At 46.5% G+C, this 25068-nt stretch overlaps 1 protein-coding gene across 4 annotated transcripts in view; it reads left to right on the top strand.

Annotated features, from left to right (window-relative positions):
• LOC136587949 (serine/threonine-protein phosphatase 4 regulatory subunit 1-like) overlaps positions 1-25068 on the top strand; it is a 53531-nt gene that overhangs the window by 16704 nt on the left and 11759 nt on the right. For 3 of the 4 annotated variants that reach the window (XR_010787520.1, XR_010787519.1, XM_066586802.1), the window contains exons 6-16: positions 4116-4262; positions 4456-4563; positions 8484-8549; positions 9087-9245; positions 11282-11448; positions 17901-18247; positions 19610-19794; positions 20782-20862; positions 20959-21144; positions 21858-22019; positions 23945-24045. Coding sequence is in view for 2 of the 4 variants with exons in the window: in XM_066586802.1 (XP_066442899.1) it covers positions 4116-4262; positions 4456-4563; positions 8484-8549; positions 9087-9245; positions 11282-11448; positions 17901-18247; positions 19610-19794; positions 20782-20862; positions 20959-21144; positions 21858-22019; positions 23945-24045 (1709 nt within the window). In the remaining 2 variants the exon portion in view is untranslated. The remainder of the gene's footprint in view (positions 1-4115; positions 4263-4455; positions 4564-8483; positions 8550-9086; positions 9246-11281; positions 11449-17900; positions 18248-19609; positions 19795-20781; positions 20863-20958; positions 21145-21857; positions 22020-23944; positions 24046-25068) is intronic. The other variant, XM_066586803.1, reaches the window with a different exon arrangement.

Below are 25068 nucleotides of genomic sequence, written 5' to 3'. Positions count from 1 at the left end.
AGCATTTGAAAGTTCCTACCTGACTCCACGGCCCGAATCAACAACCCTGTTGGTTATTTAATGTCTATATCCTGTAATGTCATAGTTCTCTAAAAAGACGTCTAGTTCCCTCTTAAACGCCTCTTTCGATTTTTGCCATCACCACATCCTCAGGCAGAGAGTTCCACAGTCTCTCTGCTCTTACAATAAAGAACTGCCTTCTGTGTTTGTGATGGAACCTTCTAGACAAGCAGTTCCCAAACTGTGCTCTGCAGAGCCATAGTCAAGGGCTCTGACCGAGGCGCCATGGTGCTGAACCTATGGGACGCGTGCCGGAGGGGGCACACACGCCATCAGCTGCTTACCATGGTAATCGTGCAGCGACGCTAATCCCGGTGCACACTCTGACATCAGTGTGTGCACCCGGGATTCTCCCCCTCTGAGTCCTCTCCTCCTTAGTTACGCAGGAGAGGACAAGGGAGGAAGCGTTCCGGGCGCACACACTGCTGTCAGTCTGCACCCGGAATCAGCACTGTGAGGAGGAGCAGCGCTGACTTTGAGGAGGTAAGTATATGGGTTGGGGGGGGGGGGGGGGGGGGGAGAAGGCGCTATTATTACTGGAGCTATTGTGGGGTCAATATTACTACTGAAGTCACTATGGGCATCAGTAGTACTCCTGGGGCTACTGTGGGGTTATTACTGGGGGAACTGTGGGGGTCGCTATTACTACTGAGGCACTGTGGGGGTCAATGTGTGGCGCAGAGTGTAAGGTTTACTCAGCCTTCCATCCTTCCGAGGTCGGTAACATGAGAACCCAGCTTGGTGGGGGGTAATAAATAATAATTACCTGAAAGCGCTGCAGAATAAGTTGGTGCCATACAAATACCAAGATTTCTTTATATTTTTATATAGGGGATGCTATAACTACTGGGGCCACCAATATAGGGGTTCACTATTACTACATGAGGTGAATTTGCTGCAGAATTTAAAGTAGCAGCAGTAAAATAGATGAGATTCTGAAATCTCAGCCACACGCTGTGGAAAAAATCTGCACAAAACCCGTGAGGATAGTGACATGTGGTGCCGGATTTAATTCCGCAGCAGGTAAATAATCCTAGTTTTGTTAGCCTCTCCGGGTATTCCAGTCCTCTCATTCTGTTTATTAATTTAGTTGCCCTTCTTTGATATAAGTCCCTTTTAATGTGGAAGGATAATATTCTTGCCCCTATACCTCTTTTAATGCATTCCAAGACTTTATTAGCTTTTGCAGCAGCTGACTGGCATTGGTTACTCCAGTTTAGTCTACAGTCCACTAGTACCCCCAGGGTCTTTTTCCATCTCCCTTTTCCCTAGCAGTACCCCATTTAGTGTATGTTGGTGACATCTGTTTCTCCTGCCCATGGGCAGAACCTTACATTTATCAACATTGAACTTCATTTGCCATTTTTCTGCCCAAGCCCCCAGCTTATCTAGGTCCGTTTGCAGCCGCACATTGTCCTCCGTTGTATTAATTGTCTTGCTGGGAACTATATTTATGGCTGCCGGAGATGTGGAGACTGACTAGGGAATTTAGGGTGCTTTTACACAATTTAATATGAGCCAGATGTTGAGTGCCGATCAGTGACATGTTGGCGCTCATTTGAATGGCCTTTACACAGGCACGGTAGGGAAGATGATCGCTTGTTAAGGGTCTTTCCAGGACTCCACTATTGATGGGCTATGGACTATTGATGGGTCCCCAATGGTTGATTGTGGGAGTCCAGCACTCGGGACCCTTGCCAATCCTCTGATTGTACAGGACGTTGCGGCCTCATGTCTGGTATTTGCTGGGGTCGCATTGACCGGATGCTACTTAGTAGGATATGTTTGTTGTTGGTCCTTCGTAACAGAACAATCCCCATAAAAGGTACTATGTCCGGGCAGTTCATGCTCAGCACCGTGTGGTTTCTTTCTGCTGGGGTATCTCTGCTCTCTAGCTATAGTTGGGGGGTTTATATTTTGTAGCCCTTCATCCTAGTGTTATATATTAGTCATGGCTTTATATAATATATATATATATATATGAATTTCTCTACTGTGTAAACTTATATTTGGATGTTAATACAGATTTCTGCCTTTTATACTTGCTGGGGGTCTCCGTTAGTAGGTTTTCATTACTGTAATACACATACTGCTGATTTTGCTGTGAGCTTTGTGTGGTAGGTTGTTATGTGATGCCACATAGTCTGAGAGCTGTCATGTGAATGGCGCCGAGCTGCAGTACCAGCTACAGCCACTATCCAGTGTATAGTGCTGTGCTTGGCATGTACTGAAGTGATAGTGGTGCTCACCTGAGTGCCACTGACACTTCAGTCAGCTGATCCATGGTGTTCCTGAGCAGCTTAGTCCCACCAATCAAGTATTGATCCCTTGTCCTGAGGATATGTGATCAAAAGTGTCGTCCATAAAACCCTTGAATACGATTATTCATCCCCGTGGACTTTCAGTACAGCCACTCGGAGATGTGCTGCTAAGGACACTTATCTTAGCAGCAGCATAAAAGAAGCAATAAGCCCACAAACAAGCGTTTGCGCATTTGTCGACTGATCGCTTGTCTTATTTATGCAGGACGGTAATGGGGTGAAGGTATATTCTGGCGAACGTTGGTTCACGATCGCTGGCCTGTGTAACCTAGTATTTTAGGCTGAAAGAGGACAAATGTCCAGCCTGTTTCTGCCCCCCTTGTTGATCCAGAGGAAGGCAAAAAAAAGCAGTGAGGCAGAAGCCAATTTACCCCATCCTGGGAAAAAAGATTCCTTCCCAATTACATAATGAAAAACGTAAAACGGCCTTAGCTGGGTAGTGTATTTTACAGCTGCCAGGGAGGGAGGCAGCCGACTAAAGGCCCATTTAGACGCCAGGGAGGGAGGGAGCCGACTAAAGGCCCATTTAGACGCCAGGGAGGGAGGGAGCCGACTAAAGGCCCATTTAGACGCCAGGGAGGGAGGGAGCCGACTAAAGGCCCACTTAGACAAAGAAGTCTTTTGAGCAGTAACCGTTGCATCTAAATGCACAGACATCGTGCAGTTTTCGTGCACGAGTCGTTCAATTCTAGTTTTCTTGAATTGAGCAATGAACTCTTATCAGCAGTGCAGGCTGTTATCACAGCCGGCGGCGCTGATGAGATTCTTTCAGGTCATGTCCCGGTGGTAGTTCAAAGCCGGACGCGAGCTGTAAGTGCAGAGAACAATACAGCTGTTTGCTTATGCAAAACAGCTGTATTGTTTGCCGAGCGATAGCATCCGTGTCCCGCTCCGCCTGCATAGCTAATTAGTAGCTAATTAGCTACTATAGACTATACAAAGATGATCATTAAAAACTGTCACTCCAACTGTCGTTTGAGCGACTTTTGAGCGATCATCTGTTAGGGTAAATGGGGTCTAAGACGTTATTAGGGTCTATGGTTACAGCTACCAGAGGAGAAAGGAGAATGACGGGTGGTGATGTGGAACAGGCGGAGGTGAAAGCCATATAGGTTGCATGTGAGGGATTTGGGGAGTTATAGGCAGAAAATGGCAAGATTGGTGAAGTGACACTTCCCAGCAGTCGGCCCACCATCACGCAGACTGGCAGTTGTGCTGAAGGGGCACAGAGTAGAAAAAAAGATGCAAACGTATATATTTTAGTGCTGAATAGTTTAAAATGGCGATAAATAGTCTTTTGGGATATTTTTATATGATCTCGTAGGATCACTCCTTTACTTGCTTTGAACGGGTAGAAGCGGCCTTGGCGTTACATAACGCTTGGACACTGAATAAGGCCGCCTGCAGACGAGCGGGTCGGATCCGGCAGCGAGAATTCTCGCCGCGGGACCCGACCCGAGAGCCTGCAGGGACGAGCGCGTACTCACCCGCGCCTGGCGGCCCCGGTGCATGCGCAGACCGGAGCCGGCGGCCGGGTGAGTGCGTGCCCCGCACAAAAATAAGACATGCCGCGAAATCTCGCGCGGCCAAACCGCGGCCGTCTGCATAGGAGTGTGTATTGTAATGCACTCCTATGCAAACTTTCAGTGGCGGAAATCCCACGGGAAATACCGCCGCGGGATTTCCGCCCGTGTGCAGGTGGCCTTACTGTGATCCTCCTTTTTTGTATTGCAGGTGAGGAAAGCGAGCCAGGAAGCCCTCCTGATCCTTCTAGAGCAAGACCTGATTGAGCAGAGCGATCTGGAGAACAGGGTCTGCCCCATCCTGCTGGAGCTCTCCGCACCCGAGAACGACGACGAGTACAAAGTGGAAGCTGTGAATGTGAGTCAGGGGGCAGGAATTGGGGAAGTCTCCCTCCTGCAGGTTTACACAGGCTTCTAGTGTTTGCACGGTCTTGGTATAACAATACCTTTCACATTCTTCACCTGCCTTACATAACCTGCGTGACTCACCTGTGCACACCTGTCACATCCGCTGCACGGCCGTCTCAATCACTTTTCTCTTTTCCCCTCAGATTATCTGTAAAATGATTTCCATGCTCGGCCGGCAGACGGTTGAACAGATGTTACTTCCACGATTCTGCGATCTCTGCAGCGACAGCAAATTGTTCCAAGTCCGTAAGGTACAGCCATGTCTGTGATTGTAGTCATGGACCTTGTAAGGCTGGCTGGAGGCGCAGCGTCCAAAGCCATAGGAATGCATTGAGTCACACTGCCACCAATGCAAGATGTTTGTGGTAATGTGGTCACAAGTGATCTCAAGATGATGATTTTTTCTGCACCAAGCTAGAGAATCTTGAGGGATTTCCTCCTGATTGACTCAGTCTGATTGGTCATTAAAAATGTCACTGAAGCGGCCTTTGCCATGCATACAGCTTATGTCATGTTTGCAAATGAGGTGACACCCGTGTTATCTGATAGCTTTTTAATAGAGATGAGCGAGTATACTTGCTAAAGGCAATTGGTCGAGCGAGCATTGCCTTTATCGAGTACCTGCCCGCTCGAGACGAAAGGTTCGGGTGGCGGCGCTGGGGAGCGGGGAGTAGCGGCAGTCAGCAGGAGGGAGCGGGGGGGGAGAGAAGGAGAGAGAGATCTCCCCTCCGTTCCGCCCCACTCTCCCCCGGAGCTCGCTGCCCGCCGCCAGCACCCGAACCTTTTGTCTCAAGCGGGCAGGTACTCGCTAATGGCAATGCTCGCTCGACCAATTGCCTTTAGCGAGTATACTCGCTCATCTCTACTTTTTAACCCATCTACATATTAAAGGGGGCTGTGCCAAGTTATAAAGTTATCCCCTATCCACAGGATAGGGAATAACTTTATGATAGGTGGGGTCCAACCACTGGGACCTCCACTGATCTAAAGAACATGCATCCCAAAAGTCCCCGCATCAATGGGGTTGCCAGAAATTGCCAAATACAAATGCTCGGTAATCTCTGGTGCTCCCATTAAAATGAATACAAGCGCGGCCGCTGGTCCATTGATGGACATTTGGGACCATTTTCGTGCGATCAGTGGGGGTCCAAGCAGTCGTATTTCACCAATCGTAGTTATCTGTAAGGGCTCATTCACACAGGCGTGAATACGCCACGCATTACACAGTGGAAAGAACCCAATGGGTTCATTCACATCTCCAAATTTTTCAAGTGATTTTCGGACCTATCCTATTTTCTGCACCGAAATAGGCCATGGATGTTCATGGGCTGGCGAGAATATGCATGTCTTATGTGTATTTGCACTGGGCCGGTCCGTGTATTTTCTTGAACATGTAAATGTGTCGCATATTTACGTTTTGTAAAAGGCAAACGCACGGAATAGGACTTTCCCGGTCTGTGAATACGCTGCATATTCACGGACTGAAATGCGCTCAGGCCGTGTGAACGAGCCCTTGCCCTGTAGATGGGGGCTAGCTATAACTTGGCGCAGCCCCTGTAGTACTTTCTCTGACTCAGAGCTTGTATCTCCTCGCTCTTATATAAGGTTGTAGTCCCATTAATATTTCAGAGTGACCTATATAACACGAGCCCGTGTGTCTTTTCTGTTCACACTTTGCTGATTCTTTTACTATTTGCAGCATATAGTGTAGCGGGATCAGTCGGTCGCAGTTTGTATCCATTGTGTGACGGATCTGACACAATATCGGAACATCCTTTTTAAACAGCAGTTCTAGCCGTGTCCCCAGACTGTCACGGTCTGTGGTGGCGGCGTGGGCAGCAGCATCATAAGAGTAGTTTTCTTATCCGTGACACTGACTGGCCACTTTACTATAGAAACCTGCCATTTCATGAATTGTATTTTCCCTGTATGGAAATCATCCCCGGAGTGCGGCATAAACTCACCTGACAAGTTTTCCGTGGATCAGTTTCAGCATCCACATTAGATGGGAACACCAAGTGACTTCCAATGAAGCCGGGTCATCGGGGCTAGGGTAGCCGGAGCCAGGATGTCACTGCCGACCGCGTGGGGTTTTCCATGCAGCGATATTGAGAGTATACCGAGAATGGTGTGATCAAGGATATACATGCAATAAAAGGGGATCCTGCGCACGGAAGGAACTAGTCACCGAAAGGGGTCAGAGGAGGATGTCAGGAATGGTTCTGATGAACAAGTGCTCCACAGTCAAGGAAACTGCAGCCGAATACAAAACAGGCGCTAAAACGAATGTGTCCGATCACACAACTTGTCATTCCTCAGCACAGATGGACTATAACAGCGGACAACCAGTTCCAGCACAACTGAGCAGTGGAAAACCATCACCTGCTTAGATTAATCCACATTTCTGTTTCCCCGTGCTGATGGAAGGTCAGAATTTGGTACAAGCAGCATGAATCCATGACATTCAGGCTAGCGGAGGTGGAACAATGGAGTGGTGAAGGCCGTCTTGGCACATCGTGGGTCCTCTGATATCTGTGGATGGACGCCATGATGAATTGCTGCAGTTCTGAAGGCCAAAGGAGGTCCGACGCTCTACTAGATGGGGGTCTCTAGTAAAGTGGCCATTCAGCGTATACTTTTAGCCTAACCCTAACCTATGTATAGCTGTGTTCATATCTCAGTTAGAGGATATTGTTCGACCCTCTGTCACAGATTCTGTCATTTTGATGGGGGGGGGGGGAAGGGGATTACTCAATTTTTCCTGCCAAAGCAGCAGACACCTTGGCGGATCTAGGAGGACCCCATTATAAGTCAGTGGGGTCCTTCAGAGGCTGCTGGGGTCTGTTGTGTAACAGATCTAGCGCAGCATTATGACTTGCCTTATAAGCAGAAACCTCAACGCAAATGTGGACGAGCGATTCTATTGATTTTGTAGCCTTCATTTGCCTTTATTATGCCTGGTGTCAGGAAGATGGGAGCATTGTTCCATCATCTGATCTTATCTGCTGACTTTCAGAATGTCACATATTGGAAAGTTTACCCAAACAATGGCCGCTTTGTCACGGAGTATGAAAAGCAGTTCAACTAGTTATAGGCTCTGTTATAAGGAAATGTTGGTTCAGATGTCCTGAAGGTAGGAGGTATAACAGCGTTCTTTCATCCAGCACTATATACGTCCTGGGATGTGATACAGAACTGTGCGCTAATCTACAGTTTCCCAGGACCAGAAGAGTAAATGGGGGGGGGGGGGGAACCCAGTCGCAGGAAAAAATAGTATTCCATTTTGATCACCTGTCAAGCCTTTCTAGAGTACTTCTACCATACCGTTTTAGCAGTAAGCTCCTGAGCTCCCCCTAGTGGTGGCTGCAGGCAGTCAGAATTGTATCATTTATCTCTCTGGCTATGCAAGATCTGGAACAGGAAAACAAACAATATTTTTTGAAAATGTAACGCAGATGTGTGCAAATAACAAATGCAGCAGTACTTCTCCGTCTTCGGCCCTGGTGATCAGCATTGCAGACCGGCGGCTGTCCTGGTCTGTGTTGACAGCTGCCAGCTAATAAGAGGTTGCAGAGACACAATTCCGAACTCCAGGCTCCCAGGATGTGAGCGCTGATATCTGGAGAGCGAGTGGTGCCGCTGCGGCCTCTGATTGTCCCCTTACTTGCCTGGTGTCGGTGTCACAACACACAGGGATACGGAGCGGAAGCAGTTACTCTGACCCTGCTGTAGTGGCCGGCGGCAGTTACTAAACTGGGGTGTCAAAGCCAACTGCTTCCGCTCCGGATCTCTGTGTGTTCTCTCAGTTGGTGCCCGATGAGCTGTCGGAAGCTATTTTTCTCTGACTCTCCCATACACATATACGTCAGTTTGGTAGATTTGTTCATGTTTTTTCAATGGACGGACAGATGTGAGCCGCTGCCAGCAGGGAGAACAAAAGGACTGGGTGTTAAAATTAAACACGTCCAATTATTCTGTTGCCCGCCATAACTTGTAGGTGGAGAGGCGGGGCTCTCCTATACTTACCATAGTCGGCTGGTCTCACCAAAGTTGGCCGGTTCGGACGACCTTTCCCTACTGTGTACAAGGACCTTAAGACCGGACTGACATTGTTTATTAGTTAGAAATCATTGTGCCTTGAATGAAAACCTTTTTTTTTTTTTCTCTGTAGGTCTGCGCAGCAAACTTTGGGGATGTATGCAATGCCGTTGGCCAGGAAGCTACTGAGAAGTTTTTGGTAAGAGAATTTAATTTGCATAAGGCTTCATTCACATCGGCGTCGGAGGCTTCTTTGCTGATTTTAATGAAAATCAGACGAAATGGCGCTGCATGCAGCATCGTTTTATCCTTGAAAATGCTGCATAACGGCACCGAACAGAACCCATAGGTAATGAGTCTGGTCAGCGCCATTTGGGTCCAGCATGTGTTGCATCCGGCACTTCCACATCTGCCGTTGTTCAGCTTCTAGGAAAGGGCAAATAACAAAACTGTCAAACACCGGAGTGAATGAGCGAGGCCCAACAATAATCTGTTTGACCATCTTCTCCAATCCTCCAGGATAGCGGGCCCGTTCTCCTTGTTGGGGCTTCTTCATGCATATCTTGTGGTCATGCTAGATTTTCCCTGCACCGTGACCAGTGTCTTGTCACATGTGTTTTCTTGGGTCATAGTAGTACATTGTCACATGAAGGATTGGACAGCGGACGCCCAGGGATGAATGAGATCCAGGTAAATATCCCTGCTATAACTTGTCTGCCCATCTTTATCTCTGCAGATCCCTAAGTTCCTGGAGCTGTGTTCTGACAGCGCTTGGGGGATGCGTAAGGTGTGTGCCGAGTGCTTCATGGCCGTATCCTACACAACATCCAGCGAGGTCCGACGAACCAAACTTTCCCCTCTGTTCATAAACCTGATCAGTGATCCCTGCCGCTGGGTAAGTTGCTCACTATCCATTTATTATACTTCCTCTTTATATCATTGTGTATAGGTGAGGTCATCATCAATGCATGCTGCTACTCCTATAAGTTAAAGTTTTTGTCAGTCATAAGTAGTTGATGGGTGGGGGTCTGCCACTTGGGACCCCCATTCATCAGCTGTTCCTCTGTCCAGTGCAGCAGGCCGGATGTTGTCATCAGCGGTAACTGCAGGAAGTGCCCCCACCGGCTTCACTGCCATTGTAATCAACGGCACTTCCTGCTTCTCTGCTGGTCAAGACGCCACATCCCGTCCTGACCAGCAGAGAAGCAGGCAGTGCCATAGTAGCGCCATGCTCTCATTGATTTTAATGAGTGAAGTCCGCACCGACACTTCCTCCCGTGTCCACTGCTGACGACGTCCAGCCCACTGCAATGGACAGCGAGCCGGCCGATCAGCTGATGGACGAGACTCCCAAGTGGCAGACCCCCCTCCATCAATTACTGATGACCTATCTAGACAATAGGTCATTAGTTAGGGCAGAAAGGGCAGATTACCCTTTAGGGGGGTATTTTGAATATCGCATCATGCCTCATACACTCAGCTTTGAAAAACCCATGACCTTTTTGCAGATAGTGTTATTTAAGAGGGTTGTTCCACCTCTTAGAATTGCTTCACAACCTCTCTGTCCTTCCTGTTGCTGCTGACCAGGACATGTAGTGACCTTGTATGTCCGGTGACTGGCTGCAGCAGTGGCCGGTCCTGGTCAGCCATTATGGAGTCCATTAGATACAAGACACCTGATGCTTGTATTTGTCTTATACCTTTTGGTTTGATAAAGGCCCTGAGTGAACGACATTTACGTTGCATTTTGAAGGAAGAGCTGAACTTCCCGGATGTCCCTGGGGCCTTGTATCCTCTTGTACCTTGCAGTGGGGAAGCGGACGGCCGCGTGGTTCAAAGTGCCGGACCTCCCATTCTTCTGTCCTTGCTCTGCAAGTGTAACAGAATAGTGGGGTACTAGTTGGGTGAACGTACAGTTAGTGAGCCCCTATACCGTCTACATCTGGGAGATTGACTCAGTCAGCCAAACACAACTTACTGCTTTCCTCTAAATGTCTGTGATAAATCTAGGACTGCGGTCCTGAACCTGGCAGGCTATCCAATCCTCAGCAACACAGCCGACATGTATTCTCATTTATGACAATGTAGTATTTCCCATTGCTCCTTGCTTCAGTGGAGCATGTAATATAATCTCGCTACTATGGGCATACAGGCCAAGCCTGCGTTACAGGAAGCTGATTGGCCTGTATACTAGTGGGCACACGGCCTGCCAATGGGCAGGAGGGAGGTTTATTATTGCTGCCATGCAGTTTGTCTGCAGTGGGGATGCTGAGGAACAGATGTAGTCAGTGAGTTCCCACAACATAAGTGCTTCCAAATGGCAGAAATGCTGACAGCGGGCCGGATATTTATAATGCTGGCGACGGGGAGATACACACATTAATAGGGACGCTAAAAGGCTGATATCACCAAGAGAGCTGGAAACCTAATGAGTCAGAGCTTTACAAATGTGTTTGCACTCAGGATATTGGTGCAGGGGCATTAGTTTTACTTCGACTTAATTGTGAGCGGCCATACTTACGGATATACTGACACAGAAATACAAGGACAGTTCCCAGCCGCATGCACACAGGCCAGCTGCTATATGGGGGGGCAGAATACTGATTAGTAACCAATCGCGCACCTACTGCATATTGGGGGGCTGCTTAGTGTTATACTTGCACATGGATAAGGCATAGAGAGGGTGCCGCACCAACTGATGTCGCCACATACGCTGAAGCTCCTCAGAAGTGAACCGCAGTAGTTGGTAGTGGTTTTTCTGAATTGATATGTCCTTTATTTGTGATTTCCTTCAGCTATGTATTGCATTTCTCCCTGTACTTATGTGCGCACTGGCAGTTATATGGATGCAGGTTTTTTAGTTTGCATCAGCTGCTATGAACTCGCATTCTGGGTAATTGGCTATTAAGTTTTCTACTTTTTGTGTCACAGGTCCGTCAAACTGCATTTCAGTCTTTGGGACCGTTCATTTCCACCTTTGCTAACCCGTCGACGGCCGGTTTATATGTGAAGGAGGATGGGACGCTGAGCATTAGACCACCCACAGAAGACATGCTGGCAGACTCCTATGGTGCTGACCGTGCGCACTGCAGCTCCAGGTGAGACCATCGATAGAAAGGACATTGTATACATTAAGGGCCATTTACACCGGATGATGATGCCACCGGGCACTATTCATTTACTGTTCATTTGTCGCTCCCTTTCAACCAGCGTAAAAATCATTGCTGGATCGTTCACTAATCGCGACTTTTAAGCGCTTCCCGCTCTGTGTTTTATATAGAATGTGAAGCTCTGAGTGAGGAGTTGGCAACAAGTGAGCGAATCCTAACAATGATCTGCCTGTGTAAACGTTCTGTGCGAGCGCAAACAACTATCGGTGACGTCACCCACTCATGCAGATCGTGTAGACGATAGTTGTCCCGTGTAAATGGGGCATTCGGTGTAGGCCCTGCCACCTCCTACACAGGCTATACCCCTCCTACAAGCTCCAGGAGATCAATTTTTAGGTTTTACACTGTCGGCGTCCATCAAAATGAGCCTGTTGGCTGGTGCTCATTAATGTGTGCGCAGGCAGATTATCGCTAGTGTGGAGGGATGGGATCACCCATAGAGCTTGCATTAGTCAGCGGCATACCCCTTTGTTTACACAGGGGGGGATCTGCTGCCGACCGGTGAGGCATTTTAATTCTAGCACAAAATACGTAATCAGCTGGCAAGTGCGCATTGGCTGGTTTGTTGGCTGAACATGTATGTATTCACATGGTCTGATGCTCAGGGGAAACAAGGTTTGTGCCCTATCTTTGCATCTAAGGGCCGCTAGTGTCTGTAGGCTCGCTCTGCACAGAACCTCTCCATTGGGCAATTCTCTTTGGAAGCAGTTGTCATTTACCCGGGACAGAAAGATCATTCTACCGCTGTGTTTCCACAGTAAGAACTGCCTTGGTGGCTTTTAGTCTCAGTGCTGACCCAGGTCCGTTCCTTTTACCAAGTCTAGTGGTCTGTACTGCATTCGGAGCCTTAAAGAAGGAGGATGTATTCACACTTGGCAGACGACTTGCAGAAAGTTCTGCAACTGACAAGCTGTTCTAATCGCCTCCTGAGGTTGTTTCTGCAGCCGGCGCATGAATTTCTGCAAGACCCGTGTACATGGGACAGATCACAGAAATTTCTGCAGGTGTGAATATACCCTTAGAGCGCGTTCATACAGAGTGGATTTGGAGCAGATTTACCACAGTCAGAAAATCTGCACCATTTGGTGTGAATTCTGACACAGATCCAAACCTGACTTTAATTGAAGGTGTTAAGTCTGCTGTGGATCTGCATGGAAATTCGCACCGAGTCTAAACGCACCCTTAGGCCATTTTCACACGGCAGATTCTGCACGCCTGTAAAATCACACGGGGGAGAATCACAGCGTGTTCTAATCAGTGCGTAAAATCACACAAACGGCTTCCATTGCAGTAAATGGAAGCCGTCCGTCCCGCGATACTTCTGCTGTGAGCACTGCGGAAGTATTGTGAGAATCCGCTTCACTGCCCAGCGCTGGCGCATCATGTACGGCGCTGGCCAAGACTCTTGTGGTGGGTCCGGGCAGGTGAGTATAGGGTCTCTGGGGGGGCTCTAGATCTGATCCCACTGCGAGATTTTACAGTTGGAATCCGACCCGGGTCAAGGACATGAGTCCTTAGGGTATGTTCACATATTTTGGAATTTCTGCAGATTTTGCATGACTTTTGTCCCCTCATTTGAAGAGCTGAAACCTGCAGCATAAATTGAGATGGCGCAAATTTAAAATCCACGCCTCGGTTGAATTTCTGCAGCAGCCTTCCCTACGGCCTGTGCATAAGATTTCTTAAAATGTCCTTTAACCCCTTGAGTGGCACGCCCGCAAATTTTCCGTGACGAGCTCCACTGCCCTTAGCGATATAGCCCGGAAGATTTCCGGGCTATGTATCACTATGGGAGCTGCAGAGCACAATGCCACAAGCTGTGACAGTGTGCTCTGCCTGCACAGACCCACAGGTCTGTTTACAGGTTGCCATAGAGACCATTGGCTTGTCAGAAGGGAGAGCTGGTGCTTGGCTATCAGAGGACAGCCAGGCACCAGCTCTTACAGCAGAGATCAGAGAAAAATCTCTGCTGTGTTAACCCTTTACATGCTGCAGTCTATCTGACTGTGCATGTAAAGGGCTGTCACTATCGGACCCCCGGAATGGGATCAGGGGGTCCTGATGGGTCTTTGTGAGAGTCCCCTAAAGGAACAAAAAAAAAGTTTAAAAAAAAAGTTTAAAAATTATTAAAAAAATAAACAAAAACACTTGTCTCCCTTTACTTTGTAAAAAATTAAAAATAAAATTATACATGTGGTATCCATGCATCGTAATGACCCAGAGGAGGAAGTTAGTACATTATTTAACCCCTTAATGACACGGCTCCTTTTTTTCTTTTTTGCCCATTTCTCCCCCCTCCCCCACCCCCCCCCCCCCCCCCCCCCCTTCCCCGTTTAAAAAAATCATAACTCCTTCATTTATCCATCGGCGTCTCTGTATGAGGGCTTGTTTTTTGCAGAATGAGTTGTTTTTCAATGGTGCTATTTAATGTACCATATAATGTACTGAAAAACGTTTACAAAATTCTAAGTGGAGTAAAATGAAAAAAAAAATGACATTCCGCCATCTTTCAGTGCGTTTTGTTTCTACGGCGCAAAAACTGCAACAAAAATGACATTACTTTATTCTATGGGTCAGTATGATTACTGCGATACTAAACTTGTATAGTTTGTTGTTTTTTTTGTTTTTTTTTGCTGTAGTACTTTTTTTTTACAAAGATATTTAATTTTTTAAAATTATTTTCTGCTGCATCTTCTGCACGCAATAACTTTTTTATTTTTCATTTGCCGTAGTTGAGCAAGGGCTCATTTTTTGCCGGATGTCCTGAAGTTTCCGTTAGTGCTAATTTGGAATATATATGACTTTTTGATCGCTTTTTATTGCATTTTTTCTGAGACAGGGTGACTGAAAAAGTGCATTTCTGGAGTTCTTTAATTTTGTTTTCGGACGACGTTCACCGTGCGGGAAAAATAATGCGCTACTTTGATAGATCGGACTTTTACAGACGCGGCGATACCAAATATGTATTTTTCTTTTATGATTTAGATTTTTTATTATAGATATGGCAAAAGGAGGGTGATTTAAACTTTTATTATTTTTTTTAAGTGTGAAAAGTTGTGAAAAAGAAAAAAAACTATTACAATTTGGTATTGACATAAGTGTACTGGCCTGTAGAATTACTATAATACATTATCTATACTGCTCAGAGAATGCTGGGAAAAATAAAAAACATGCCAGAATTACAGATTTTGTTAATTTTGCCACTAGAAAAAATGGAATAAAAAGCGATCAAAATTTTACATGTTCCAAAAAATTAGATAAATGAAAACTGAGTTCATCCCGCAAAAAACAAGCCCTTCTAGAGCTCTGGCAATGGGAAAATAACATTAATACGGCTCTTGGAATGTGGCGACACAAAAGCAAACCTTTAAGACAAAAAAAGTGTTAAATGTGCAAAAATAGTAAAACATAAAAACCTGTATAAACCCGGTATCGCCGGAATCGTGTGACTCAGAGAATAACGTTATCACAATATTTATTCTGCACGCTGAACACCGTAAAAATGAAATCCAAAAAAACAAAATGGCAGAATTTCTTTCCCCCCCCCCCCCAATCTCCCTACAAATTTTTTTACAAAAGTTATGCAATACATTATATTTACCCAAAAATGATGCCATCAAAAAGTACAACTTGTCTCGCAAAAAACAAGCCCTCATACAGCCGGGTCAGTGGAAAAATAAAAAAAGTTATGGCTTTTGGAACGTGACTGCAAAATTAGTTGAAATTAAATGATTGGCCCATTTAACCCCGTGAGTGGCACGCCCGGAAAATTTCCGGGGACGAGCTCCACTGCTCATAGCAACATAGCCCGGAAGATTTCCGGGCTATGTATGACTATGGGAGCTGCAGAGCACAATGCCACAAGCTGTGACAGTGTGCTCTGCCTGCACAGTCCCACAGAGAACAAAGCAAGGGCTTTGAAAAACCAGCAGAAGATATTGCCGACATGTCGGCAATGTCCTGCTTTGTTTACAAGTTGCCATAGAGACCATCGGCTTGTCAGAAGCAAGCAGATGGTCTCTGTGGCAGGGAGAGCTTGGTGCTTAGCTGTCAGAGGACAGCTAGGTACCAGCTCTTACAGCAGAGATCAGAGAAAACCTCCGATCTCTGCTGTGTTAACCCTTTACATGCTGCAGTCTATGTGACTGCAGCATGTAAAGGGCTGTCACTGCAGCATGTAAAGGACTGTCACCATCGGACCCCCAGAATGTGATCAGGGGGTCCTGATGGGTCCCAGTGGAAGTCCCCTAAAGGGACAAAAAAAAAAAAAAGTTAAAAAATTATTAAAAAAATAAAAAAAAAACACTTGTCTCCCTTTACTTTGTAAAAAAATCAAAAATACAATCACACATGTGGTATCCGTGTGCGTCGTAATGACCCAGAGAAGGAAGTTAATACATTATTTAACCCCTTAATGACATGGCCCTTTTTTTTCTTTTTTCCCCATTTCTTTTTTTCCTCCCCCTGTTTAAAAAATCACAACTTGTCCCGCAAAAAACAAGCCCTCATATGGCCATGTCAATGGAAAAATGAAAAAGTTATGGCTCTTGAGACGCAACTGCAAAACTAGTTGAAATTCAATGATTAGACCATTTTAAAAAACCTGCCCTGGTGGGCACGACAGGGTGGTAGGAAACCTGCCACTCAAGGGGTTAAAAAACCTGCCCTGGTGGGTCTGACAGGGGGGGAAGAAACCCACCACTGAAGGGGTTAAATTGCCTGTTCTGTTAAACACTGCCGGTTTTCTGCAGCCAAACCCACTGTGGAAAATCTTCAGCATCTCCACACGTGGATCCAACTCATATATTCGCTGGTGCATAGTGATTCTACAAGGGTGGCTGAGGCCAAACTTCTTTGGGGATCCCATTAGGAGGTGGTCTGAAAATAAACACTCTTTGAAGTTTGATGCAGAACGGAGCCCCAAGTCGAGGAAGCAGGATGGGCCGGCCTCTAAACACCCGCAGCTTGTTTATTGACAGCCCTCATCAGCTTTTGTGTATAGGGGGCACTGGGCATACCTGAACCAGGTTCATGCCTGTGGTTCGAGCAACATGAACCAGGCGACAGGTTCCCTTTAACCCCTTAGTGACATGGCCGGTTTTGGACCTAGGGACGCAACGATTTTTAGGGGATTTTCAACTCTACTTTCAAAAGCCTCAGCCTTTTAATTTCTCTGTCATCATGGCCATATAAGGCTGTTTTTTTTTTTTTTTTTTACGTGATGACTGTAGTTTTTATTGTTACCATTGGGGTACATGAATCTTTTTTGATCACTTCTGTGTTTGGGAGGCAAAAGGAAGAAAAAAGGCATTTTGGCTTAATTTTTTAGTGTTTTTTTTTTCCTTTAGTATTTGCAATACAGGGGAAAAAAAGCTTTCAATTCATTCTACAAGTTATTTGTGGGTTTTTTTTAAACAAAGGTTTGTGTTTTTACTATTTTTATGTGCTTTTTAATAATTTTTATTTTTTTGTACTATTGAGCGTCCGAGTCGGCCCTGAATAAACTGATAAATATAGATAGAGGGACTTGATCCTATGATACGATAATCGCTCTGATGATAAACTGCAGTATCTCTGTACTGCAATGCATTCTCACTAATCGTAGCGATCACAGCGCATGGCAGACTGGACGCCATTGTCTAGCGTTCGGTTGCCATGGCAACCCATCGGCTCTCCACGATTACATGGAGGAGAGCGCATGACACCACAGAGAGAGTTTCCTCCCTCTGTTGAACCTTTACATGTCACGATCGCAGCATGTAAGGGGTTAACAGCTGGGATCAAGGTTCTTTCTTATCCCCATTGTTGCAATGGGAGGGCAGTAGAGATGAGCGAATATACTCGTTTCGAGTAATTACTCGATCGAGCGCCGCGATTTTCGAGTACTTCCGTACTCGGGTGCAAAGATTCGGGGGGGGGGGGGCAGGGGAAGGCGTGAGTCACAATTGGCCTCCGCTGCGGATGGCGCTCAGCTTCTGAACCCGTGGCATCCACAGGTTGTAAGTGTACACCCATGTTTCCCAGCCAGGATGCACATTTACACCCTGGGGCAAGAAGGGGTTAAGTTTTAGGGGCTACTAACACTTTGACTGTGTTAACCAACTTTCTACAGCATTGTCCATATTTTCTTCTTTAACATGTTGTGAAATCGCATCATCTGGTCCAAGATCTGAAATTATTAGCACATGGTAGCGTACTACAGTCGGTGGCTGGATGTAATTATACTCTCCCCCTCGTGATGATATTACGCGCCCGCACAGAGTTAGTGGTAATGGGTGTAATAGTTATTGATTACTGATGTACACCTTTATCATGGACGACTGGCGGCTTACTTAATGTCTGTGTGTCCTTACTGTGGTTTACATCCTACCCTTCTCCAGCAGCGGAAAGGGTGATGTCTTCACTGAAGCCAACCGGGCCAGTCCTAGTTCTTCCTTCAGCGAGGACTGTAGTAACACTACAGTGGAAGGCGATGGGAGCCATAGATCACCAGCCAACTCCTCTACAGAAGGACGCCCACCCGATGTGTTTAACTCCTTCATATACTGGAGAAGCCCACTACCTGACATAAGCGAAGAACTTGATTTACTGCCTGTAGAGGAGTCCAGAGAAGACGCTGATGTGGAATCCGAGTCCAACCCAGTCTGCAAATCCTTCATGGCCAGTAGTGACATAGAGAAGGTTCTTCAGAGCCTCCAGGGCCACATGGATGATCCGGATGTTCAAGGTAATCTAGATACGGGGTGCACAGAATGTGAGCCCGGTGTCAGACGTCTACACATACTGTTCACCTCCATCATCTATTCACTGCAGCGTTGTTGCCAGAATAGTCCTTTCTTTTCCAGGCTCTACAGCGCTGCAGTACATTCTGTCATCCGCTGCAGCTCTTCGCTGTGCTCCATGTTTTAAGCTTGGTCACAGGGTTGATTATGCAGCGGATTTGATGTGGATTCTGCACCAATATTGGATTTAGAGTATGTTCACACGTAGCGGAAAATTCTTCTGCAAAATCCGCAGCATTTCTGCATCAAAAATAGTTAAAATCCGCAACATTGGTGCAGGTTTTATCTTGAAATCAACTGCGGAACTGCTGTAAATTCGTCAGCGCTACTCTCCCCGCCCAATGCTGCCCGTACCCAGAGCGCAGATCACATCACTTCTGAGCGCCGATGCCATCTGTTATGTGATCCACTCAGTAGCCGTTCACATTGTGCGCTGCATTCAGGGTACAGGCAGTATCGGGAGTGCTGCACAGACTGAAGTCGGGCCGGTCCGCAGTGGATTTCAGTAGTGCGGATTTTGACTCTATTTTTGATGCAGGAATGCTGTGGATTTTGCCGCAGAATTTTCCACTGCAGAAAGCCTTTCTGCTACGTGTGAACAGTCAGTTACTGCCAAGGACTCCAGGTGTAATCCGCCTCAGGTTTTCCACACTTGGATTAGACCCATTGAATGAGGTAATCCACTGCAGATTTTAGTGCAAATCCATTAAAAAAATTTGCGCTTGAACTTGTGATTTCTGCTGCGGTTTTCCTTTGAGAAATCCAACATGGATTTCCATCCTGAACAGCTTAGAGTATACATAACCTGCGCTCCTATAACTTGTTACCCATTCCATCTGTGGTGCCCTGTATACGTTATAGCTTTAATGTTACTGTCTGGGACTTTTACTAGAAATCTCCTCAGGATAGGTCATCAAGCAATGATTGGTGGGGGCCCACTGCTCATGTTGCTCTCTGATCAGTTGATTCCGGGCACCGCTGTCATTGCAGATAGCGCTGTCAACATTGCAGCAGCCCGGTTTGGTAAAACATGTAAAGCTCCCATTGAATTCAATAGGAGCTGTGCCTGCAGTACCAAACTGGGCCACTGGAATACAGACAGTGCTATCTGCTTCCAGCGCTGCCCGTACTCACAGCGGTGCCAGGAATCGCCTTATTGACAAGGGTCATCCGTGCCAGAGAGAGGTCATAAATACGCATGCACTCTTGCGCCCAATATTACAGCCAAATGTCCCGGCCTAACTGCGGGTCTTTATGGCAGCAAACTTGGTAACATAAGAATGTTTTTTAACCCCGTCCCCTTTTAGCCCAGGTCCAGGTTCTGTCTGCTGCCCTACGAGCAGCAGAACTGGATTCAGTAACTCCAGAGGAGGCCGCAAGTACACAAGAGAGCAGCGAGCCGTCCGAAGAGACACCGGGGAGCGTCTGCACTCAGTGCCCCAGCCCTACACATCAGGAGCCCGAGGAGCCCGACCTCCCTCCTCAGAGCCCAGTAAGTGTTTCATTATATGTTTCATCATCATTTACCACAAACCATGACCATGCATTGTTGTTTTGTGAACTGTTTTTTTTTTGTAACCCCTTCCTGACATTCACTGTAGAAGTACGGTGGATTCCAGGTCTAATTGTATGGATTGGGCTATGGGTCCAAGCCTGTTCTATATGCTAGGGGTGTCGGCTGTCTTTGGCCCAGCTGTAATATTCATGATCAGCAATATCCTCTATCCTTGCTGTTTTAAAGGGCCACTACTGTGACTTTTTAAGGTTCATTCATCATGTAATTACCCCCAGTATAGATAAGCGGGCTGGTGTTACCTTGGTTAGTTACTGCTCTCTATCTGCAACTCCTGGCCATTTTCTCCTCAGATGGTCATGCGATCTCAGTTCTGACCAGCGCAGATCTGCGTGGGGTTATAGATTCATTTTCTAGTCCGTTTCTTAGTTTTGTGATGCTGTTACATGCAACTACCATAGAAACTGCTTAGAGGGTGACACTGCCGATGATCACACAGCTCCTGTCACACAGGTGTAATAGAGGAGATCACAGCTCATCCTCCTGACTGTATACTTATGGCCTGAAGCTTATTTAGGTAAATCTAAAAGGTAATGACAACTGTTCCCACTGCAGGCAAAAGTGGTATAGCCTCAGTTAATGTGATGCTGATGCATCATGGGATAGATGTGAAACCAAAAGTAAAAAATCTCACCATCAAGATAGTGTCTGCTAAGCATCAAACAGGGGGCTGCACTGAATGGAAAACACAAGAGGAGACCTCCAGAGTATGACGGCCAATCAGGTGAAGGGGGCAGGGATGAAAAATGTGTTTTTCACCAGAGTGGCCCTTTAACAATTTTAGATTTCACTGTTAATATCAAAAGCGGCGTTTTAATGGCAGGGAAGGGGCTATGCATGTAGCAGAGTGGACAATGCACATGAAGCGGGGGTGAGAACACACAATCACTATCACTTACACTTCAGGTATCTGAAGATGAGCCGCTGCTCCCCATCGTCCCCCTCCAGGAGGAGGAAAGCCCTGAAGATGAACAGATTAAGGTCCAGGTCAGTGTTTGCCCCTCGCAGACCATTTCCTTTAAGCATTGTATTTCCATTGGATGGGACTTGTGTGACGTCTGGTCCTTGTGCTTCACTCCTCAGGATGTTGTTCCGCAGCCGTTGCTGGACCAGTACCTCTCCATGACTGATCCAGTCCGCGCCCAGACGGTGGATACAGAGATCACCAAGCACTGTGCTTACAGTCTGCCAGGAGTGGCTCTGACCCTCGGGAGGCAAAACTGGCATTTCCTGAAGGACACGTATGAGACCCTGGCTGCTGATGTCCAGGTATGACGAACAATGGGATCATGGGATCTAGCAGATTTTAACCCCTGGTCTTCTGGCAAGGGAAAAATTGATTGGCCAATTTGAGTTTTTGACATCAGAGGTCATAGTTTTGCCCAGAGAGGCGTCTGGCCTTGGGTTATCTCCTCCTCTCTCCATGAAATTTAAAGGGGTATTCTGGTAGTAAGCCATTTTCATCTATCCACTGAGAAACTGCTAGTTTAGCATGCAACTGACTTCTGGGACTCGCCAATCTCTAGAATAGGGGTCCGATGTCCCCTGTATTGATTAGAGCAGTAATTGAGCATGCATATTCCTGCTCAAAGTACTGCATTTAGCCGTCTATCAGTCCCATTGATTGTGAATGGAGCAGTCGATAGCGTGGGATCCACCATTGACAATAGATAATGGTCACAGCTCCCCACCTCCCCTTCCCTGCACAGAGCATTTTCAGAGCACAGCACTTTCCCATAAACGATAATGGGTCTCTTCCTGTGTGAATGGCCTATGAGGCTGCTGTAAAGCATAGCTCTGATTGCTTTAACAGCAGCACAAGTAAGATGGCCGCCCCCACAGTCATGTTCAGGCAATGGAATAAAAACCTCTACAATCAGAAAATAAAGGCAGATTAGAAAAAATGGAAAATGTTTCAATATCTGGATTAATTAGTAAAAGAAAAACTGTTAGTGATCCTTTCCCCTTAACGTTCTCCTTAGTGGAAGGTCCGTCGGACGCTGGCGTTTTCCATCCATGAGCTAGCAGTCATTCTGGGAGACAAGCTGACTGCGGCGGATCTTGTTCCCATTTTCAATGGATTCCTGAAAGACCTGGATGAAGTCCGCATCGGCGTCCTGAAGCATCTGTATGATTTCCTGAAGGTAAGTTTAACCCCTTAGTGACACGGCCTATTTTGGATTTGAGAGCGTGACGAATCTTTGGAGGTTTTCATCTCCACCTTTCAATAGCCATTACTTTGTTATTTCTCCGCCGGCACGGCCGTATGAGGCTTGTTTTTTGTGTGGCGAGCTGCAGTTTTTATTCGTAGCATTTTTGGGGCATATCTAACTTTTATTTATATTTTTGGAGGGAAGTGAGAAAAAATTCAAATTCTGCCTTTGTGGGGTTTTGTTTTTTTACAGCATTAATCAGGCTGCATAAATGACGTGATACTTTTTTTTTGCGGGTCGGTATGAAAATGACGATTCCAAAAGTATATAATTTTTATATGGGGGTTTCTTGAAGCCTTTTATTACGCTTTTTTTGAGAGGCAAAATGAGCAAAAACATTTTGGCTCAGTTTTTGAGCTTTTTTTTTTTTTAAAGCTTTTAAGGGGAAACACTTAAAGTACGCAATTTTTAAAAAAAACATTTTTATGTTCCTGTAGGGGACTGATCATGCATTGCAGTACCCGCTAAGCATTATCGCTAAATATTGGGATAAGAAGCCATGGCACGCCAGGACACCATTGTGCCATGTGGTTGAACCCATCGGCTCTCCACGGGTCAATAACGTCACAGACGGAGAACCTTCCCTCTGAACCCTTTATACATTGATCTTGTCATGTAAGGGGTTAACAACTGTGATCTTTGTTCTCACTGATCTATTACCACTTCCCCTCTGTTCCCCACTGTTGCAGCGGGAGGCCGTCTGTCAGTCACAGGCGGCTCCTGTTGTGGATGGCAAGGGCTCAGTTACTGAGCTTGCACCATCCATAGTGCGTAAGTATTTGTCCATTTGTAGGAATGGTTTCCCACCCAGGGCATACATTTTCGCTCTGGGGTGGGAAGGGGTTAAAGCATGCCTAACTTTACAACTTCCACTCCTCTTATAGCCTGTGTGTGTCACGTCGATCTCATAATACACTTTCGTGAATTTTTTTGTTTTTGTTTTACCACTGCAAATAAAGGCTGAAGTGCAGCCCTTCTGCAATCCAATGCCTGTTGTTAGGCATTCAGCTTCTCTAGAAACTGGGACATTGGGATGTTTTTTTAGCTGTTGGTAAGGGGTTGTCTTCAGTCGCCGCTTCCTGCACTCGCACAGCTCTCAGACCTGCGGTCAATGCGTACATAGCCTCTGCCTCTCCTAACCCACTATGTACACTTTTCTCTGTTTTGTAGGCAAAGCAGCAAAATTCTTAATGGATTGCTCTTTATTAGCCGCTTTATACTACAGTAGCTCCTGTGTGTTTGCATGATCACAGTTTTTATATAGTGATCTTTATATATGCTCTGTATATGCTGTGATCATGCAAACACACAAGAGTTACCGTAGTATAAAGCGGCTAATAAAGGGCAGTCCAATAAGAATTTTGCTGGTCTGAGAGCTGTGCGAGTGCAGGAAGGTACCTGTAGAAGATCGCTTAATGTCCCAGTTGCTAGAGAAGCTGAATGCCTTACAACAAGCAGTGGATTGCAGAGGGGCTGCACTTAAGCCTTGATTTACAGTGGTAAAACAAAGAAAAAAATGTTTTACTTAAAGTATATCACAACTTTTGAGGAGGCACACGGGCTAGTAGACGAGCTGCAGTTGTCTGAAAAGCTGAGTTTGCTTTAAAGGAAGTCCTTCAATCACATATGGAAACCACTACCAAACACTAGTTTGGCGCTGCGGTCATCTGCAGGATCGTACCTCGTTGCATAGAAAATGCAGTCATCAGGGAGGGATCGGCAGCGCCATCTATAAGTGGGCTGCAATCCAATGGGTGGTCTTGCAGCTCGTATGTATCCGAGTTGGCTACCGCTCGGTCCTCCTCTTGGTTAGTGATTGACGACTACAGCTCCAATGTCTTTCTGTTTCTCCGCAGCTTCTCCATGCGGACATGAGGAGGGAATATCTCTACCAGCTGCAGGAGTTTCTCACCACCGATAACATCAGGAACTGGAGGTTTCGCTACGAGCTGGCAGAGTGAGTGCCACGTAACACCAGTGCAGATCGAGTTTTTGTGGGTCGGTCAGGAAGAATATATATGTGATAGTCATACAGACGGTGGCTGCAGAGCTGCGATCACAAGGGTGCGTTCACATGGTGTTGATTTGCTGCAGCTTTTGGCACAGATTTCTCCCCTTCAGTTTTAATTCAAGGGGTGAAATCTGCAGCAAATCAGCGCCATGTGAACACACCCCAATAGTACAAAGTAATGTGTTATTATCTGTGCAGCATTTCCTCTCTCCTGACTTCCTCCTCTTACTAGAAGGGGATTTGTTAGTAATTAGCTCCTCCTGTGTAACCCCTTGTATGCCGCATCGGGAAGTACAACATGTATGCATCTACCAGGAGACGCTTCTGTGGTCATACATTTGCTTTTCTGTTTTCTGAATGAAGACATCCATGCACCATAAGGAGCCTGGAACCTGTGGAGCTGGACAGGTTGTCAGCCTCTGTAAACAAGAAACTTTCTATTCACTGACAGCAAACATATACAGTATATGGAAAGTGAGGAATAGATGCGTGAAATACACTAAATGGCCGCTTTTAGTAGGTACATCCATCTAGTAGCACATTAGACCACCTTTGGGCATTTCGTCAGACATCCATCCACAGATATCAGAGGACGCAGAGTCTCCAAGAAAACCTTCCCCACCCCATTACTTCACCTCCACCAGCTGACAGGAAGGGGTCATCGATTCATGCTGCTTGCACCAAATTCTGACCTCCCATCAGCACGGGGAAACAGAAATCTGGATCCATCTAATCGGGTGCTGTTTTTCCGCTGCTCAGTGCTACAATCTTTGCGCCCTTTTGCCCCGTGGACTCTCCTCTTTCTCCTAGACAGCAGTGGTGCTGGCGCTGGCCGTCTGCTGCTGCAGCCCATTCCTGATAAGGTGTGACGGGTTGTGCATTCGGATGCATTCGTTGGAGCTCCAGCAATGTATTTGGTTGATCTTGACTGTGCAGCGCCTGTTTGTCAGAGCGATTCCTGACATCCTC

The sequence above is a fragment of the Eleutherodactylus coqui genome, chromosome 13, assembly GCF_035609145.1.
Source record: "Eleutherodactylus coqui strain aEleCoq1 chromosome 13, aEleCoq1.hap1, whole genome shotgun sequence".
Taxonomy (NCBI): Eukaryota; Metazoa; Chordata; class Amphibia; order Anura; family Eleutherodactylidae; genus Eleutherodactylus; species Eleutherodactylus coqui.
This window is presented reverse-complemented; position numbering and strand designations above follow the sequence as displayed.